The sequence below is a fragment of the Coregonus lavaretus genome, assembly GCF_964263955.1.
Source record: "Coregonus lavaretus genome assembly, chromosome: 13".
NCBI lineage: Eukaryota > Metazoa > Chordata > Actinopteri > Salmoniformes > Salmonidae > Coregonus > Coregonus lavaretus.
The window spans coordinates 9063109-9082879 of NC_140000.1; the positions used below are offsets into that span (position 1 = coordinate 9063109).

General features: G+C 43.7%; 1 protein-coding gene across 1 annotated transcript; it reads left to right on the forward strand.

The window, feature by feature from the left end:
* Positions 1 to 1368: 1368 nt before the first annotated feature.
* Positions 1369 to 4621, forward strand: LOC311139342 (uncharacterized protein; the record flags this gene model as incomplete). The annotated part of the gene is made up of 4 exons (XM_084174215.1): positions 1369 to 1504; positions 2555 to 2703; positions 2836 to 4053; positions 4280 to 4621. 4 exons carry the CDS (start codon positions 1369 to 1371, stop codon positions 4619 to 4621), a joined length of 1845 nt encoding a protein of 614 aa, XP_084030341.1.
* Positions 4622 to 19771: the final 15150 nt, after the last annotated feature.

Genomic DNA, 19771 nt, shown 5'->3' on the forward strand with positions numbered 1-19771 from the left:
AACTACATAGTTGTTGATCCATCCTCAGTTTTCTCCTATAACAGCCATTCAACTCTGTAACTGTTTCAAAGTCACCATTGGCCTCATGGTGAAATCCCTGAGCGGTTTCCTTCCTCTCCGGCTACTGAGATAGGAAGGACGCATCTTTGTAGTGGCCTCCCCTCCCGAGTGGCGCAGTGGTCTATGACACTGCATCGCAGTGCTAGCTGTGCCACTAGAGATCCTGGTTCGAATCCAGGCTCTGTCGTAGCCGGCCGCGACCGGGAGACCCATGGGGCGGCGCACAATTGGCCTAGTGTCGTCCAGGGTAGGAGAGGGGAGGGAAGGGCCGGCAGCGATGTAGCTCAGTTGGTAGAGCATGGCGTTTGCAACGCCAGGGTTGTGGGTTCGATTCCCACGCGGGGCCAGTATGAAAAATAATAATGTATGCACTCACTAACTGTAAGTCGCTCTGGATAAGAGCCTCTGCTAAATGACTAAAATGTAAATGTAATGTAAATGTAGTGACTGGGTGTATTGATACACCATCCAAAGTGTAATTAATAACTTCACCATGCTCAAAGGGATTTTTTAATAAAACCCCATTTACCAATAGGTGCTATTTTTTGCGAGGTGTGGGAAAATGTCCCTTTTCTTTGTGGTTGAATCTGTGTTTGAAATTCACTGCTCGACTGAGGGACCTTACAGATAATTGTATGGATGGGGTACAGAGATGAGGTAGTCATTCAAAAATCATGTTTAAAACTATTATTGCACACAGAGTGAGTCCATGCAATTTATTATGTGACCTGTACTCCTGGACTTATTTAGGCTTGCCATAACAAAGGGGTTGAATACTTATTGACTCAAGACATTTTTAATGAATTCGTAAACATTTTGAAAAACATAATTCCACTTTGACATTATTGGGTATTGTGTGTAGGCCAGTGACACATTTTTAAAAATATTTAATCAATTTTAAATTCAGGCTGTAACACAACAAAATGTGGAAAAAGTCAAAGGGTGTAAATACTTTCTGAAGGCACTGTTTTTATAGTAAAACAAGAATAGGAGTTTAATAAATTCATAATAGCCTATTTAGTCTATTTGAATAGTTTGAGTCTAGGCATATATCATTATGCACAATGAAAGAACAAGGAAGATATTCTAACAACATAACACTAATTGAATCAACTTCCTAATGTTGCTGCTCTGATATCTTGTGAAATAGCATAAAGACACCTGCCCACCTCAGGACATCTTCCTTATCAATGAAGCCTATAGTCATTTTATTGACAAGTCCTCTTATTATTTGATTTGAATAATTAATCTCTTGTTAAGATTATACAATATTTTATCCCTATTTTACAGATTTAGGCATGTTCCAAAATGGATTCTCAACAGACGGGGGTTCTGACCAATGGTGGCTCAGATGACAGAAGCGGCCAATCCTTGAAGAGATCAGGGACTGTGCCAGAGATCCATGAGGAACCAGTGGACTCCTTGATCTTATCCTGCCCACCAGGTAACCTCCAATAATGCTCCCAGGTGTACTCCAGTACAGGTGTCCAATCAAAACCTTTTGAGGCCAAACAAGGAGGAGGGGCTGGGAGAGCGCCAGATGTGGGCGGGACACAGCCAGCATTACAGGAAGCAGTTGAACCCTGCAGGCTCAACCAACCAATCGCAGTCAAGACTGGACTTCCTGGTGTGTGCGATCAACCAATCAGAATCAAATCAGACGTTCCTGGATTGTGCAACAGGCCAATCACAGACTCTGCAGCTCTCAGCTCTACCAAAGACGTGCTTAACTCTGATTCTAAAGGGAGTAGGTTAGAACCCAGAGCTGTTTCGTCTGGGACCAGTTCAAATGCCCTAACCTCCACTACGGTGACTGGTGCGGGCGAGATGGAAGATGTGTGTGTTGAAGAGATAGAACACAGTGAAGAGCCTCTCCACAGGATGAAGACAGAAGAGAGGGATGAGAGGAGAGATGGAGAGAGGGATGTAAGACAGGACAGGAATGGTAGTCCCATTGTCCCTGAAGCGCCTCTCATCTCCGACACAGCCAAGGCAGAGAGGGATGGAGGGATAAGGGGGGAGAAAGAAAGGAAAGATAGAGAGGATGAGAGAGTGATCCCTCTTTTTCTTCCCCCTAGTCGATGTCATGGTGGGAAAGAGAGACCAGGAGAGGATAGAGAAGGGAGGGCAGAGGCAGGGAAAGGAGGAGGGGAGAGAAGAGAGGAAGAGGCAGGGAAAGGAGGAGGGGAGAGAAGAGAGGAAGAGGCAGGGAAAGGAGGAGGGGAGAGAAGAGAGGAAGAGGAGGGAGAAGTATTGGATTTGAGCTTGCCTAAAAAGAGAGAGATCAAGGAGAGGAGCCTTTGGCATGAGAGCTCACTGCTTATGGAGGTAGATGAGGTAGAGGGGGATGGAGATAGGGACATAGTAGAGGAAGATGATGGTGATGATGAAGAGGATTCTATATTGAGAGGGGATGGAGCTGACATTTTTTGGGGACCTCTCCTGTCTCCCTCGTTCTTCTCTACCTCCGTTTTCACCTCCTTCTCTTCCATAGACTGTGACAGTGAAGGTCTTCTCCTGATAGATGACCAGGGTATTCCATACACACTCACCCCTGAAGGGCACAAAGTGCCCCAAATAGACTCTTCCAGGCCAGACAACCCCCCCTCAAGCCAGCCAATGGTGCAGTCCAGCTCATTGGCGGTAGAGGATGACAGGTCGTCTCATATAACCACAGCAGGGGTCACTTACCTCAGCCAAAGTTTAGTAAAAACTCCACACACACACAAGAAAAACACATGTCCCGCTCCTGTTACGTCTATGAAACCCTCACAGAAGTCAGAACTTCTCAAAAATATAGAACACTCAAAGAACCCAGAACTCTTACAGAATGTGGAACCCCCTAAGGTTCTAGATTCAGGTGTGAAAGCCGATAGTGAGGCTAGTGCTGCTGTTTCCCAACCTTCTAGTTCTGCTGTACCCCTCCAACCCCCTCAGCCCATCCAGATCCTGACTAACCCCTCCTCCAACACCCCCATCCTCCTCTTCCCCTCCTCCCCCCAGCTCTCCTCCACTACCCTAACCAAGACTGATACCAACCCAGGCCTCCTGGCCTTCTCTCTCCCCCCCTCCCTCACCCAGAACTCCCCCAGCACCTCCACCTCTATGTTCCTCCTCCTCTCCTCCTCCACTACCTCTTCCTCCGGTCAGTCTTTCTCTACCTCCACACCCATCGCTCTCATTGACCCCTCCACCGGTCAGCTCTCCCAAATCACTGCCTCCTCTTCATGCTCTCTTTCTCTTTCATCCTCTCTTTCTCTCTCTCTCTCTTCTGGTCAGATCGCCACATCAAGGTCATCCCTCCCTTCCAATCCCTCCCACCCAGTTATTAGATTGACACCCAACAACTCCCCTACCATCCTATCAAGAGAGAGTCCCAGTGTTAACCCTCCCACCCCCCTGACCTCCCCCTCTGTGGTCTCCTCCCTTCCCTACAAGCAGTCCAGTGCTGATGGCAGTTCTAAAGCAGTTCCACTCAGCTCACCTCCTCACAAACACACTGAACCAAACTGTTGTGACCCCAACCCTGATCATCAGTTACTATCTACTGAAGAAACTCAAATGGAGTCTGTTCCAAATGGGTCATCTCCTACTAAAGCCCCTCCCCTTACACACCCGCAATCCCCTTCTCTGTCCTTTGACTTCAGTTTGGAGGCATCCGACCAATCAAAAGCCCCAGAGTCAAAGCACACCTCCCTCCCATGGGACGACCATCTCTACTTCTCCTCCTCCACCGCTCCTCCCTCCCCTCCCCTCGCCCCCATCTTCCCCTCCAGCGGACCCGGTAACCTGGACCCCCTGGATCCTCTGGACCCCCTGTCCCCAGCCTCCTCTCCATCCTCTGGGCCACGAAGGGTCCTCTACTGCCCTCTCTGCCCCAGGATCTTCTACTACCTGTCTGACCTGGAGCGTCACTCCATCACCCACTCTCAGAACAAGCCCCATGTCTGCCTGCAGTGTGGCAAGGCCTTCAAACGCTCCAGCCATCTGCAGGTGAGCTCAGTTGTTCATAAATGTTTGAATTGTGGTGTGGTGATTTGGTGGGCTCATGATGACATATTGTTTTGATTGTGTTTGAAGTGGAACTAGGTCCTTTGTGTCAGATTTCATGTTGTTATGACTGCTATGTAATAAGTAGGTATAAACATATCATAATATATTAACATGAATGTATAGTATTATCTAACAAATGTGACCCTCAACCTTTGACCCTGAACAGAGACACAAGCACATTCACACGGGCGAGAGGAACTTTGTGTGCCCCATCTGCTCCAAGCGCTTCAGGGAGGCGGGTGAGCTGCAGCGCCATCAGAGGGTACACACAGGAGAGAAGCCCTACCAGTGCCCGCTGTGCCACACACGCTTCGCCGAGCGCAACACCCTGCGTCGACACACCAAACGCAAACACCCTTACCACCAGGCCGCTATGGAGATGCTGACAGAGAGAGGAGGAGGAGGGGGAGGAGGGGATGAAGATGAGGGTACAGAAGAGTGGTATAGTTCCAATGTGTCCAACTTGGACAACTCTGACTCTGAACCAGATTCTGAGGTCATTTCCTGATGCTGATCCTCTTGAATAAAGGGAAGGAGAAGAGGAGGAGGAGGAGGAGGAGGAAAGGAGGAGGAGGAGGAGGAGAAGAGGAGGAGAGGAGGAGGAGAGCAAAGGTGGTGTAGCTTCACTGTGTCCAACTTGGACAACTCTGACACTGAAAGGGACTGAAACAGACTTTTTAATGATAAGTATGTGAATGGTACTTTCCAATGAGAACATTGGTTATATGTATTTATACATTTCTCTTGAATGTATTTTATTTCCATTCCCTTACATGGTCCGAAAATGATCACTGATCTCACAAACCATTTCCCATCAAGTATTCCTTCGATTTTCGTCATTTCCACAACTATAGGGCAGAAAATGTTCATGGACATTCTAAAAAGGTCACCCTTTGACATTCTGCTATAACAATAGATTAGCACTACCAAAGTACAAAAAATTATGTTGTAAAAAGCGCTGTCACTATGTTTTATTGTAACATTGTTCTTTATTACTAAAAATGTTTCTTCTCTTGTGGGAGCTGTACTTATAATTAAGTGAGATTATTTAACTTTCTTACTATTAAAGACACTGTGAGTAGTTTGGATTTTGTGTTCAAATTTGAGAACAATAGCCTCCAATTTGTCCTTTTTACATGGTTTTTACATTGTGATTTCTGCTGCCTATGCCTTCAAAACAAGGTGCCCTAATTTGTTAAATGCAGAATTCGGACCAATTTTTTGTTGTTGTTGATTGCACCATTGATGACACTCAATTCAAGGTTTTGATAAATGTTAATTTATTTCAATTAAACCTCCCTGTGTGCCTTCAGAAAGTATTCATACATTTACATTTTAGTCATTTAGCAGACGCTCTTATCCAGAGCGACTTACAGTTAGTGAGTGCATACATTTTTCATACTGGCCCCCTGTGGGAATCGAACCCACAACCCTGGCGTTGCAAGCGCCATGCTCTACCAACTGAGCTACAGGAGGCATATTCACCTTGACTTATTTCACATTTTGTTGTGTTACAGCCTGAATTGAAAATTGATTAAATAGATTTTTTTTCTCATACACACAATACCCCATAATGAAAAAGTGAAAACATGTTTTGAGAAATGTTTGCAAATTTATTGAAAATGGAAAACATAAATATCTAATTTACATAAGTATTCACACACCTGAGTCAATACATGTTAGAATCACCTTTGGCAGTGATTACAGCTGTGTGTCTATCTGGGTCTCTTTCTGGGTCTCTAAGACCTTTGCACACCTGGATTGTACAACATTTGCACATTATTCTTTTAAAAATTCTTCAAGCTCTGTCAAGTTGGTTGTTGATCATTACTAGATAGCCATTTTCAAGTCTTGACATAGATTTTCAAGCCAATTTAAGTCAAAACGGTTACTAGGCCACTCAAGAACATTCAATGTTGTCTTGGTAAGCAACTCCAGTGTAAATTTGGCCTTGTGTTTTAGGTTGTCCTGCTGAAAGGTGAATTTGTCTCCCAGTATCTGCTGGAAAGCAGACTTTTCCTCTAGGATTTTGCCTATTCCGTTTATTTTGATCCTAAAAAACTCCCTAGCCCTTGCCGATAACAAGCATACCCATAACATGATGCAGCCACCTCCATGCTTGAAAATATGAAGAGTGGTACTCTGATGTGTTGTGTTTGATTTGCCCCAAACATAACGTTATTTCTTATTCAGGACATAAAGTTAATTTCTTTGCCACATTTTTAAAAATGTTACTTTAGTGCCTTATTGCAAACAGGATGCATGTTTGGAATATTTTTATTCTGTACAGGCTTCCTTTTCCCCCACTCATTTAGACAACCCGGTGTCAGAGAATTTCGTATTATTATGTACGTAAATCTGCAACACTCATTTAGTATCATATGTTACGTTTCGTATGGTATGTATACATTTGTGGATGTCCATCATCCATTTCGTATGATATGTTACGAATTACAATTCGTAAATATGTTACGAATTACAATTCGTAAATATGTTACGAATTTACGAACGTACAATATGTTACGGATTTGCAATACGTACAATATGTTACTAATTTGCAAAACGTATATGTTACGAATTCTAATTTGTTGTGGCTAACGTTAGCTAGGCTAGGGGTTAGGGTTAAGGTTAAGTTTAGGAGTTAGGTTAAAGAGTTAAGGTTAGGGTTAGGGGAAGAGTTAGCTAACATGCTAAGTAGTTGCAAAGTAGCTAAAAAGTAGTAAGTAGTTGAAAAGTTACTAAAATGCTAAAGTTGTCCGTGATGAGATTCGAAACCGAAACGTTTGCGTTGCTAGACGTTCGCATTGTATGCCTACCCATCCACCCCGACCAACCACCCTCCTTTTGGTTTTGCCTTCAGTAACCTTCTGTCTTATGTAACCATACCGAACGTAACATATCATACTATTGTGAGTGTCCCGGATTTACATTTACTATGTTACGTCTAGTCTATGAGACCAGGCTGAGTAACTACAACATTCTTGAGCCATCCTCAGTTTTCTCCTATCACAGCCATTCAACTCTGTAACTGTTTTAAAGTCACGATTGGCCTCATGGTGAAATCCCTGAGCGGGTTCCTTCCTCTCCGGCAACTGAGTTAGGAAGGACGCCTGTATCTTTGTAGTGACTGGGTGTATTAATACACCATCCAAAGTGTAATTAATAACTTCACCATGCTCAAAGGTATATTCAATGTCTGCTTTTTTTTTTTTACCCATCTACCAATAGGTGCCCTTCTTTGTGAGGCATTGGAAAACCTCCCTGGTCTTTGTGGTTGAATCTGTGTTTGAAATTCACTGCTCGACTCAGGGACCTTACAGATAATTGTATGTATGGGGTACAGAGATGAGGTAGTCATTCATAAATCATGTAAAACACTGTTATTGCACACAGAGTAAGTCCATGCTACTTATTTAGTGACTTGCTAAGCAAATTTCTACTCCTGAACGTATTTAGGCTTTATCACGACTCAGGATATGACCCAGAGGAGGATGGTTCAGTTCTCAGATCATTTATTATAACACGGGGAATAGGCAAAAGGGCAGGTCGAGGACAGGCAGAGGTTTGTGACCAGATCAGAGTTGGACAGGTACAGGACGACAGACAGGCTCAGGGTCAGGGCAGGCAGAAGTTCATAAACCAGGTCAGAATCAGGCAGGTACAGAATGGCAGGCAGGCTCAGGGTCAGGGCAGGCAGAAGCGCAGGGAAAAACAGGAAACACGCTGGGACGACCTGACAATACAAGATGAACTGGCAACAGACAAACAGAAAACGCAGGTATAAATACACAGGGGATAATGGGGAAAATGGGAGACCTGGTGGGAGGTGGAGATTAGCACAAGACAGGTGAAACAGATCCGGGTGTGACAGGCTTGCCATAACAAAGGGGTTGAATACTTATTGACTCAAGACATTTCAGCTTTTAATTTTTAATTACTTTTTAAAAAATCTAAAAACACAATTCCACTTTGACATTATGGGGTATTGTGTGTAGGCCAGTGACACAAAATCTCAATTGAATTCATTTTAAATTCAGGCTGTAACACAACAAAATGTGGAAAAAGTGAAAGGGTGTGAATACTTCCTGAATGCACTGTACCTACACTGTATATTACAAGATTTGTACATGGTGCGCCTGGCATCCTTCTGGCATCCTTCACCAGTCTCCTTTCCTTCAGGACCATCCATCAAGTCCGTCAGATCAGTGGTCATGGAGAAATGGAAACAAGGTCATAAAGTTAATCAAGTTAAATACAAGTTTAATACTTGATTAACTTGAATACTTTCAGGCCAATTGTCAATCTATTAAGATAATGCATTTTATTTTTTAATGACGTTGACATCATTCACAGTGAAATCCACTCAGGTCTTTCTGTCCTGGTCTCTATGGTAGCTGATATATGTGCTAGGTTTGTGACCTGCAGAGTTGGAATGTCTCCAGGGTCTAATTGGGTTTGTAAGGCAGGCTTCAGTTTTTTTCTCCTTTCAACCATTTTCTGTCCCATGAAGCCTTCTTTAGGCCAGCAGAACCTCGCTGATGATACATCATTAAATAGTGCATCTCCTAAATGAACTGCCTGGCTCTGTACTCTGCATCATCAGGGTAATGTTCATTATTAATGACTACGACCATACCATTACTACTGACCAGGACCATACCATTACTACTTACCAGGACCATACCATTAATACTGACTAGGACCATACCATTACTACTGACCAGGACTATACCATTACTACTGACCAGGACCATACCATTACTACTTACCAGGACCATATCATTACTACTGACCAGGACCATACCATTCCTACTGACCAGGACCATATCATTACTACTGACCAGGACCATACCATTACTACTTACCAGGACCATACCATTAATACTGACTAGGACCATACCATTACTACTGACCAGGACTATACCATTACTACTGTCCAGGACCATACCATTAATACTGACCAGGACCATACCATTACTACTTACCAGGACCGTACCATTACTACTGACCAGGACCATACCATTACTACTGACCAGGACCATACCATTATTACTGACCAGGACCATACCATTACTATTGACCAGGACCATACCATAACTACTTACCAGGACCATACCATTACTACTGACCAGGACCATACCATTACTACTGACCAGGACCATACCATTATTACTGACCAGGACCATACCATTACTACTGACCAGGACCATACCATTACTACTGACCAGGACCATACCATTACTACTGACCAGGACCATACCATTACTACTGACCAGGCCCATACCATTACTACTTACCAGGACCATACCATTACTACTGACCAGGACCATACCATTACTACTTACCAGGACCATACCATTAATACTGACTAGGACCATACCATTACTACTGACCAGGACTATACCATTACTACTGTCCAGGACCATACCATTAATACTGACCAGGACCATACCACTACTACTTACCAGGACCATACCATTACTACTGACCAGGACCATACCATTACTACTGACCAGGACCATACCATTATTACTGACCAGGACCATACCATTACTACTGACCAGGACCATACCATAACTACTTACCAGGACCATACCATTACTACTGACCAGGACCATACCATTACTACTGACCAGGACCATACCATTATTACTGACCAGGACCATACCATTACTACTGACCAGGACCATACCATTACTACTGACCAGGACCATACCATTACTACTGACCAGGACCATACCATTACTACTGACCAGGACCATACCATTACTACTTACCAGGACCATATCATTACTACTGACCAGGACAATCTCAATCCTGGAGGGCTGCCATGTGTGCAGGTTTTTGTTCCAGCACAGCACTAACAGGTAAGTTAGAGCTTGGCCAGAACAAAAACCTGCACACATGGCAGCCTTCCAGGCCCAGGGTTGGCCGCCGCCACTGATCTCTAGGCTGATCTCACTGATCTCCCTAACACTCTTGTGCAGGAGAAGAAAAGGGAGAGAGAGGAGAGGCCAGAGTCCTGTATGTGAGTATGGAACCTGCCATATGAATGGCCTTAGTAGCAAGTTACAGCACTAGCTACTGGTTCATTATTAATACCAATACTGTATTACTGCTAGATTATTACACTACAGCACTGTTCTCCAATACTGTATTACTGCTAGATTATTACACTACAGCACTGTTCTCCAATACTGTATTACTGCTAGATTATTACACTACAGCACTGTTCTCCAATACTGTATTACTGCTAGATTATTACACTACAGCACTGTTCTCCAATACTGTATTAGTGATAGATTATTACACTACAATACTGTTCTCCAATACTGTATTACTGATAGATTATTACACTACAGTACTGTTCTCCAATACTGTATTACTGCTAGATTATTACACTACAGCACTGTTCTCCAATACTGTATTACTGATAGATTATTACACTACAATACTGTTCTCCAATACTGTATTACTGATAGATTATTACACTACAGTACTGTTCTCCAATACTGTATTACTGCTAGATTATTACACTATAGTAATGTTCTCCAATACTGTATTACTGATAGATTATTACACTACAGCACTGTTCTCCAATACTGTATTACTGATAGATTATTACACTACAGTACTGTTCTCCAATACTGTATTACTGCTAGATTATTACACTACAGCACTGTTCTCCAATACTGTATTACTGCTAGATTATTACACTACAGCACTGTTCTCCAATACTGTATTACTGATAGATTATTACACTACAGCACTGTTCTCCAATACTGTATTAGTGCTAGATTATTACACTACAGCACTGTTATCCAATATTGTATTACTGCTAGATTATTATACTACAGTATTGTTCTCCAATACTGTATTACTACTAGATTATTATACTACAGTATTGTTCTCCAATACTGTATTACTACTAGATTATTACACTACAGCAGTGTTCTTTTGATGTGTGTTCTGTTCTGCGATCCACCTTAACCTTTCTGGTGATTCACCAAATGTACAAAGTACAGAATCAATGTTGTTCGAGTCACGACCCTGTATATACCCACAAGGCACGAGCCAATGATGGGTCCTGACTCCTGACCCTCCATTTTGGAGACACGCTGTACTGCAGTTTCTCTGATGTTAGGCTACTGTGAGGTACATTAACTGAGGTCATATGTGGTCATTAATTAAATGTGACTCTACCATAAAAATGACTAATTAATTCAAAAGAGTCTCTTTCCCTTTGTTGATGCCATTGGGCTGTTGCAACGCTTTTGAATTAATCAGACAGTTTATAAAGTCTGATGATGATGATGGAGATGATGATGATGATTTTTTTGCTGGATGGGTGTGTGAAAGCCTCAGTGCAGCTGTGTGCATGTGCGTGCATGCACACGCGCGCACGTGGGTGTGTGTGCGTTTGGTCCCCCCATCCAGTTTGGACAGAGCTTCAAAGAGAAGTGACAGACAGACAGATGGACTGATGGACACAGAGAGCTGTGGGGGTGGTGTGTGTGTGTCTTTGTTAGTGTGTGTGTGTGTGTGTGTGCGACAGAGAGAGAGAGAGAGAGGGAGAGAGGGAGGGAGTGTGAAGTGGCACAGGCTGTGGCCTCTGAGTGGCCCAGGGCTCAAAGCCAAGCGATTGAAGAGGTAGACATGGCGGAAGAGGAGGATGAAAGAGTTGCCTTTTAAAGCTCTTTATGTTACCACTCACAAACTCAAACAAAATAACATTTAAAAGATTTAGCAGCAGCACATACACTGTTACCAGAAGAGGCTGGTGGGAGGAGCTATAGGAGGATGGGCTCATTGTAATGGCTGTAATGGAATTAATGGAATTGTACCAAACACATAAAATACATGGAAACAACGTGTATGACTCCGTTCCATTGATTCCATTCCAGCCTTACAATGAGCCCGTCCTCCTATAGCTCCTCCCACCAGCCTCCTCTGTTACTTTATCTTCTTCCACATTAAATATATGAACAGAAGGACCAGGCTCTATGGATAGAACTCACAGGATGGAAGGTTGTCTGTTACTATGTATTAAAGTCCACTAATGGCCATGTGGTTGAGGTTAGAATGGGCAAGGTTTAGCTGATTGTCTTCTACTCAGTGCCTTCAGAATTGGTGTAGGTTGCCACGGTGATAGCATATTGGCAATACCTGTCATTGCAGACTGTGGCCACTTGTGGGCACACTTATTCTGATAATGCACTGTGCTGTACCCACATTATGCATTACTCTGCTAAGGACAGTGAGGGCTTCAGGAAAGGATTCCTTTACATCTGCATACTTTGTGTGTGTGTGTGTGTGGGGGGGGTGGAGAAAGAAAGAGAGAAGGCCTTTCTGTATTCAGATGCACGACAAGGTTACCACAGTGCACAATTAGGTCTGTGCACATGCATGTATTTGTGTATGTGTCTGTTAAGTGTGTGTGATTCTGATTGTGTGTTTGTGTGGTGTCAGTGTGTGTGTCAGTGTGTGTCAGTGCGTGTGTCAGTGTGTGTCAGTGTGAGTGTCAGTGTGTGTCAGTGTATGTCAGTGTGTGTGTCAGTGTGTGTCAGTGTATGTCAGTGTGTGTGTCAGTGTGTGTCAGTGTGTGTCAGTGTGTGTGAGAGAAGGTTCACGTCACCAGGAACAGAGAAAGGTTACGTCCTGCACCAAGCCTGCACCAGACACAGTATAGGATTAACACTCAGAATGTGAGAGAGAGGGAGGGAGCGAGGGAGGGAGGGAGCGAGGGAGTGAGAAAAAGAAGGAGGGTAACAGGTGATAATCAAAAAGGGAGTCCCGGACGGGGGGAGGGGGCAACCAGAGGAAACAACGATTACATCATCTCTTTTCCAATGCCATCAGTGTGTGTGTGTGTGTGTGTGTGTGTATGTGTGTGTGTGTGTGTGTATATGTGTGTGTGTGTGTGTGTGTGTGTGTGTGTGTGTGTGTGTCTGTCACAGGATTGACAGTGAGTGATAAAGAGAGACAGACCAGAGCACTCTGACATGCTTTCTTGAACATGAAAGTAATCATCAAAATGGTGCAACTTAGACCATGCCTTTCTTTTCCATTTGTTTTTGTGTTTATTATGGATCCCCAGCAGCTACTCTTCCTGTCAAGGCAGCAGCTACTCTTCCTGTCAAGGCTGCAGCTACTCTTCCTGTCAAGGCAGCAGCTACTCTTCCTGTCAAGGCAGCAGCTACTCTTCCTGTCAAGGCTGCAGCTACTCTTCCTGTCAAGGCAGCAGCTACTCTTCCTGTCAAGGCAGCAGCTGCTCTTCCTGTCAAGGCAGCAGCTACTCTTCCTGGGGTCCAGCAAAGATTAAAGTAGTAATATACACTATAATAAAAACGGCAAACATTAAAATACATTTTACAACAGATTTCACAATACATTAAGTGTGTGCCCTCAGGCCACTACTCTACTACAACACACAATCCAGGTGTACGTGTGTGTATAGTGTGCATGTTGTGTGTGTTTGTACCTGTGTGTGTGTGACACTTCAGTCCTTGCTGTTTCATAAGGTATATTTTTAACTGGATTTTAAATCTGATTTTACTGCTTGCATCAGTTACCTGATGGGGAATAGCGTTCCATGTAGCCATGGCTCTATGTAGTACTGTGCGCCTCCCATAGTCTGTTCTGGACTTGGGGACTGTGAAGAGACCTCTGGTGGCATGTCTTGTGGGGTATGCATGGGTGTCCGAGCTGTGTGCTAGAAGTTTAAAACAGACAGCTCGGTGCATTCAACATGTCAATACTTCTTACAAAAACAAGTAGTGATGAAGTCAGTCTCGCCTCTACTTTGAGCCATGAGAGATTGACATGCATATTATTAATGTTAGCTCTATGTGTACATTTAAGGACCAGTCTTGCTGCTCTGTTCTGGGCCAGTTGTACTTTTCTTAAGTCCCTCTTTGTGGCACATGACCACATGACTAAACAGTAGTCCAGGTGTGACAAAACTAGGGCCTGTAGGACCTGCCTTGTTGATATTGTTGTTAAGAAGGCAGAATAGCGCATTATTATGGACAGACCTCTCCCCATCTTAGCTACTGTTGCATCAATATGTTTTGACCATGACAGTTTACAATCCAGGGTTACACCAAGCAGTTTAGTCTCCTCAACTTGCTCAATTTCCACATTATTCATTACAAGATTTAGTTGAGGTTTAGGGTTTAGTGAATGATTTGTCCCAAATACAATGCTTTTAGTTTTTGAATTATTTAGGACTAACTTATTTCTTGCCACCCATTCTGAAACTGACTGCAGCTCTTTGTTAAGTGTTGCAGTAATTTCACTCGCTGTAGTAGCGACGTGTATAGTGTCATCCGCATATATACACACACAGGCTTTACTCAGAGCCAGTGGCAGGTCATTAGTAAAGATTGAAAAAAGTAAGGGGCCTAGACAGCCGCCCTAGGGAATGCCTGACTCTACCTGAATTATGTTGGAGAGGCTTCAATTAAAGAACACCCTCTGTGTTCTTTTAGACAGGTAACTCTTGATCCACAATATAGCAGGGGATGTAAATCCATAACACATGTGTTTTTCCAGCAGAAGATTATGATCGATAATGTCAAAAGCTGCACTGAAGTCTAACAAAACAGCTCCCACAATCTTTTTATTATCAATTTCTCTCAGCCAATCATCAGTCAATTGTGTAAGTGCCGTGCATGTTGAATGCGCTTCCCTATAAGCATGTGGAAAATCTGTTGTTAATTATAGCATTGTATCTGGTCAATCACAATTTCTTCCAAAAGATTACTAAGGGTTGGTAACAGGCTGATTGGTTGGCTGTTTGAGCCAGTAAAGGGTGCTTTGCTATTCTTGGGTAACGGAATTACTTTTTCTTCCCTCCAGGCCTGAGGGCACACATTTTCCTGTAGGCTTAGATCAAAGAGATGGCAAATAGGAGTGGCAATATCATCCGCAGTAATTTTCCATCCAAGTTGTCAGACCCAGGTGGCTTGTCATTGTTGATAGACAACCATAATTGTTTAATGTCTTCCACACTCACTTTACGGAATTCAAAATAACAATGCTTGTCTTTCATAATTTGGTCAGTTATGCATGGATTTGTAGGTTTAGAATTTGTTGCTGGCATGTCATGCCTAAGTTTGCGAATCTTGCCAATTAAAAAATCATTAAAGGGACTGAGGCATATAGCCTACAGCTGGATCTACCGTACAGATAATATAATTAATTAGCTGTAACTTCCTCTCCTGTCTTCCCTTCCTCTCTTCTCTTCCATTCCTCTCCCCCTCTCTTCCTGTAGTCCTGACTTCTTACATCTCTCTCTCCCTCTCTCTCGCTACCTCTCTCTCGTCCACTCTCTCCCCCTACTTCCCTCTCTTCCCACCACTCCATCATTCTATCTCTCTCCTTCCCCCTTTCTCCTTCTCCCCCCTCTCTCTCTCTTTCTGACCTGCTGAACCAGCACACACCGACCTGTCTGTCAAACTAACAGAACAGGTGCTCCTGCAAATACCACCCTTCCCCTCCCCCATGTCCCCCTCTCCCCCTGCTAAGCCCACTGACACACACACACACACAGACACACACACACACACACACACACACACACACACACACACACACACACACACACACACACACACACACACACACACACACACACACACACACATACACACACACACACAGACACACACACACACACACACACACAGACACACACACACACACACACACACACACACACACACACAGACACACACACACACACACACACACACACTGTTTTCTAGCATACTGCCAGTTTATAAAATGGATTGGAAACAGTCAGGTAGAGTATCACCTCATATTCGGATATATACACTGACGTAAACTGACTTGGCCTGGGTTTCTGTGCCTGTCACATGTTTCATACAGAGTACATCACGTGTAAGAGGATGACGTAGGTATTTAGACAGGGATGCTGACTTACTAAAGTTGCATTCCTTGATTTACACAGAACATTATCAGATGAAACTCTACACATCAAATCATACAGTAGTACTTACCGCACAGTCATACAGTAATACCTACCTACCACACCAGAACACACCTCCGCAATATCCAATATTCCAAATCATTATCTGCTTTAAAAAACATAAGGGACAAAAAAGTATAGGCCTCAAACTAGTGTAGTGTATCTGTCCAAAGTTGGTAACAATGCCAAGTGCATGTTGACATGAGTCATCCATTTTGTGGGGACTTTTGACAAAGACACATAAACACACGACCACTTATTGTTACTCGATCTCTCCACCAATCAGCAAATCAGTCAACAGATGTACAGTCGTGGTCAAAAGTTTTGAGAATGACACAAATAATAATTTTCACAAAGTCTGCTGCCTCAGTTTTGATGATGGCAATTTGTATATACTCCAGAATGTCATGAAGAGTGATCAGATGAATTGCAATTAATTGCAAAGTCCCTCTTTGCCATGAAAATGAACTTAATAAAAAAATTAACATTTCCACTGCATTTCAGCCCTGCCACAAAAGGACCAGCTGACATCATGTCAGTCATTCTCTCGTTAACACAGGTGAGAGTGTTGACGAGGACAAGGCTGGAGATCACTCTGTCATGCTGTTTGAGTTAGAATAACAGACTGGAAGCTTTAAAAGGAGGGTGGTGCTTGAAATCATTGTTCTTCCTCTGTTAACCATGGTTACCTGCAAGGAAACACGTGCCGTCATCATTGCTTTGCACAAAAAGGGCTTCACAGGCAAGGATAGCTAAGATTGCACCTAAATCAACCATTTATCAGATCATCAAGAACTTCAAGGAGAGAGGTTCAATTGTTGTGAAGAAGAAAAAGAAAGTCCAGCAAGCGCCAGGACCGTCTCCTAAAGTCGATTCAGCTGCGGAATCGGGGCACCACCAGTGCAGAGCTTGCTCAGGAATGGCAGCAGGCAGGTGTGAGTGCATCTGCTCGCACAGTGAGGCAAAGACTTTTGGAGGATGGCCTGGTGTCAAGAAGGGCAGCAAAGAAGCGACTTCTCTCCAGGAAAACATCAGGGACAGACTGATATTCCCGCAAAAGGTACAGGGATTGGACTGCTGAGGACTGGGGTAAAGTCATTTTCTCTGATTAATCCCCTTTCCGATTGTTTGGGGCATCCGGAAAACACCTTGTCCGGAGAAGATAAGGTGAGCGCTACCATCAGTCCTGTGTCATGCCAACAGTAAAGCACCCTGAGACCATTCATGTGTGGGGTTGCTTCTCAGCCAAGGGAGTGGGCTCACTCACATTTTTGCCTAAGAACACAGCCATGAATAAAGAATGGTACCAACACATCCTCTGAGAGCAACTTCTCCCAACCATCCAAGAACAGTTTGGTGACGACCAATGCCTTTTCCAGCATGATGGAGCACCTTGCCATAAGGCAAAAGTGATAACTAAGTGGCACGGGGAACAAAACATCAACATTTTGGGTCCATGGCCAGGAAACTCCCCAGACCTTAATCCCATTGAGAACTTGTGGTCGATCCTCAAGAGGCGGGTGGACAAACAAAAACCCACAAATTCTGACAAACTCCAAGCATTGATTATGCAAGAATGGGCTGCCATCAGTCAGGATGTGGCCCAGAAGTTAATTGACAGCATGCCAGGGTAGATTGCAGAGGTCTTGAAAAAGAAGGGTCAACACTGCAAATATTGACTCTTTGCATAAACTTAATGTAATTGTCAATAAAAGCCTTTGACACTTATGGAATGCTTGTAATTATACTTCAGTATACCATAGTAAAATCTGACAAAAATATCTCATAACACTGAAGCAGCGAACTTTGTGAAGACCAATACTTGTGTCATTCTCAAAACTTTTGACCACGACTGTACAGTATGTTGCTGGGACGGTTGAAGGAGGGGGAGAGGGGTGAGGGAGGGGGAGAGAGAGAGACAGGGGAGAGGGGGAGTGACAACTTTGACAGTCCCCCACAGTTGGCACCAAGGATCCAGGACGCTTTAGGCTGGACAGGAGAGGGCCAGAGAGAAAGAGCGAGAGAGGGTTAGAGAAAACGAGAGAGAAGGATAAGGTTAGTTCTATGATAAGGAAGGAAGGAACATCAGATCCTTTCCTCCCCAAGTTCACCTTTAGAACCCTTTTCCAGGGGATTAACGAGTGCGGAGAGAGAGATTTTTTTTTTAAATGACAAGAAAAGGAACATGAAAGAAATCATCATTAAACGCACTTGAAGTTATCTCTTCCTTTTCGCACCTCTCTCTAATTTAATCTTAAACCCACTCCAAGTTCCCCCGAGGGACTTCTCTCTCTGTTTCAGTAAGTATTCTCTTTAATTCTCCCTCATTTACTCTCCCTCTCTCACCCTCTCTCTCTCTCTCTCTCTCTCTCTCTCTCTCTCTCTCTCTCTCTTCCTCTGTTTCTCTTCCTCGCTCTCTTTCTCTCTCTCTTTCTGCATCTCCGTGCCCTACTGTGTGATATGAGGACTCATCAATGTCCTACTGTATGAGTTGTGCTCTAATATAGTTTTTAAATAACTGTGTGTGTGTGGTGTGTGTGTGTATGTGTGATTGTGTGTTAATGAACACCTGTTCAGTGATTTTGTGTAAATAATCTCAGTCACTCTGTGTGTGTCCACTTTCATGCTGTTTAGAAGTTCCCAATTTGTCTTATGGGTGGCCAGCGGCATAGTCAATATAGTCAATAAATGGTGTGTGTGCATTAATGAAGTGTGTGTGAATTAGTAGTAATAACCTCTTTGTCTCTCTCCCCCCGGTTCTCTGTGTGTAGATAAAACCATTTATTTCTCTGTGGCAGTTTTGTCTTTCTTTCACTTCTAAATCTGTGCATCCAGCCATCAGAGCACGTTCCTCTGCATAGTTGTGTCCTCTGTGATAGGTGATGTGGCTCATTACGTGTCCATTATAATCAGTGTCCCCTGTGCATTCACTGTTTGGAGTCTGGGTGTCTGTCACTACCTCTGTCTCTGTCACTCATATGGCCTGACTCACCCTGTCTCTCTCCTCTCCTCGCCTCTCCTCCTTTTCCTCAGTTGTTCTAAATGCTTCCTACTCTGTCTCTTCCTCTTTCTTTCTCCTTATATCTCAGTGTGTGTCTGTGTGTGAGTCCCTCCTCTCTCTCTCTGATTGTGGCAGCCTGCCGCGAGAAGTTTGGTCAAGTCAATGTCGATGTTTCTCATGAGACTGTTTTTGCCTGTGTGTGTCAGATAGTTTGTCTCTCTGTACTACTGTCCACTCTATCCTGTGTGTGTCAGATAGTTTGTCTCTCTGTACTACTGTCCACTCTATCCTGTGTGTGTCAGATAGGTTGTCTCTCTGCACTACTGTCCACTCTATCCTGTGTGTGTTAGATAGGTTGTCTCTCTGCACTACTGTCCACTCTATCCTGTGTGTGTTAGATAGTTTGTCTCTGTACTACTGTCCACTCTATCCTGTGTGTGTCAGAAAGTGTGTCTCTGTACTACTGTCCACTCTATCCTGTGTGTGTTAGATAGTTTGTCTCTGCACTACTGTCCACTCTATCCTGTGTGTGTCAGAAAGTGTGTCTCTGTACTACTGTCCACTCTATATCTCTCTCTTCTTTCTACTGCTCTGGTCTGTGTGTTCTGTACTCAGTGTCAGTATATTTTTCTCAAGGGATAAGCAAAAGCATTAATTTCACCTGT